This window comes from Priapulus caudatus, unplaced genomic scaffold, assembly GCF_000485595.1.
Source record: "Priapulus caudatus unplaced genomic scaffold, Priapulus_caudatus-5.0.1 Scaffold1326, whole genome shotgun sequence".
NCBI classification, from domain to species: domain Eukaryota; kingdom Metazoa; phylum Priapulida; class Priapulimorpha; order Priapulimorphida; family Priapulidae; genus Priapulus; species Priapulus caudatus.
The window spans coordinates 6,850-8,500 of NW_014578387.1; the positions used below are offsets into that span (position 1 = coordinate 6,850).

A 1,651-nucleotide genomic window follows, 5' to 3' on the forward strand; every position below is an offset into this window, starting at 1 on the left:
GTGAGTATGTGTGCGTGCGTGCATGTGTGAGTATAAGTGCGTACGAGCGTGTGTGAGTATGAGTGCGTACGTGCGTGTGTGAGTATGAGTGCGTACGAGCGTGTGTGAGTATAGTGCGTGCGTGCGTGTGTGAGTATGAGTGCGTGCGTGCGTGTGTGAGTATGAGTGCGTGCGAGCGTGTGTGAGTATGAGTGCGTGCGTGCGTGCGTGAGTATGAGTGCGTGCGTGTGTGTGTGAGTATGAGTGCGTACGAGCGTGTGTGAGTATGTATGAGTGCGTGCGAGCGTGTGTGAGTATGAGTGCGTGCGTGCGTGCGAGAGTATGAGTGCGTGCGTGCGTGTGTGCGTGAGTATGAGTGCGTACGTGCGTGNAAGTGTTTGTGCGTGCATGCGTGCGTGCTTGCGTGTCTACGTGCGTGCGTGCGTGCCTACGTGCGTGTAAGTGTTTGTGCGTGCATGCGTGCGTGTCCACGTGCGTGTGTGTGCCTGTGCGTGTGTGCGTGCGAGTCTATGTGTGTGTAAGTGTTTGTGCGTGCGGTGCGTTTCTGTGTGCGTGCTTGTGTGTGCGTGCGTTTCTGTGTGCGCGCGCGCGTGTCTACGTGCGTGTGCGTGCGTGTGCGTGTGTGTACGTACACGCCTTTGTATCTGCAGGCACGCCGGGGAAAGGCGCAGTTCTCCCGCCCCTACACGCAATCAGTGAACCACCGCCGCCAACGTCACCCAACACCTGTCTGCTGCCCTTCTCTTACGGCGCATGCGCAGCGAGCGTCTTCCGCTGGTACTACAGCCAGGAGTCCCGGCGCTGCGGCATCTTCATCTTCAGCGGATGCGGAGGCAATTCCAACAACTACGACAGCAAGCAGACGTGCGAGGCTGCGTGCGCAACATCTGGTACGCGCGTGACGTCACAGTGTACATTGTATCATATCATATCATATATTGTATCAGGCGCAGTGTGTCACAGTGTGGAACATTGTTCAATTTTACGTTATCTCAACGACATTCGAGTATAGTAAATTATATATATATATATATATATGATACTGCTATACAAAGTAGGAATATATGCGCTTATATTTACGTGCATATTAATTCTATAAAAGGGATATAATTTATTTATTATTTTAGTATTTCTCGCCTGTATGCGAGAGTCTTCGCTCTCTCACTCACTCTATATAATATATATAATCTGTCTGAATGATAATCAGGTAGCGGTGGCGCTGGCAGCGGCGGTGAGACTCAAAGCGACGGATTCCACCAGGGCTGTGAAGACGCTCCATGCCGCAACGGCGCCACCTGTGTATCCGCCGGTACTTCCGGTCCGTTCACGTGTATTTGTCGCGCAGGCTACGCCGGCCTGCGATGCACACAGTGTACGTACAAACTGATGCTATTTTTATTTTATTTATTTAGGTAATTATCCATATATATATACATACTGTTTCAATATATTTTAAATTCATGAAATTAGATAACTACCAAGGATATATACACAAAAAGTATGACTAGCACACTTATTTACATTGTGGTCCTTGTTTAACCGCCGGTGAGGCATCTAAGCGTATGTAGCAAACACCGTACGCACTCCACCGTACAATAAACATACAATGTATATATAATTCCGTACAATATATATATATATATATATATAT

At 48.8% G+C, this 1,651-nt stretch overlaps 1 protein-coding gene across 1 annotated transcript in view; it reads left to right on the forward strand.

Annotated features, from left to right (window-relative positions):
* Positions 1–650: 650 nt before the first annotated feature.
* The window catches only part of LOC106816241 (adhesive plaque matrix protein 2-like), a gene marked incomplete at its 5' end in the record, with an annotated part of 16,574 nt that continues 15,573 nt past the window's right edge, over positions 651–1,651 (forward strand). Inside the window, 2 exons of the mRNA XM_014820826.1 lie at positions 651–890; positions 1,208–1,372. Coding sequence (XP_014676312.1) covers positions 651–890; positions 1,208–1,372 — 405 coding nt within the window. The remainder of the gene's footprint in view (positions 891–1,207; positions 1,373–1,651) is intronic.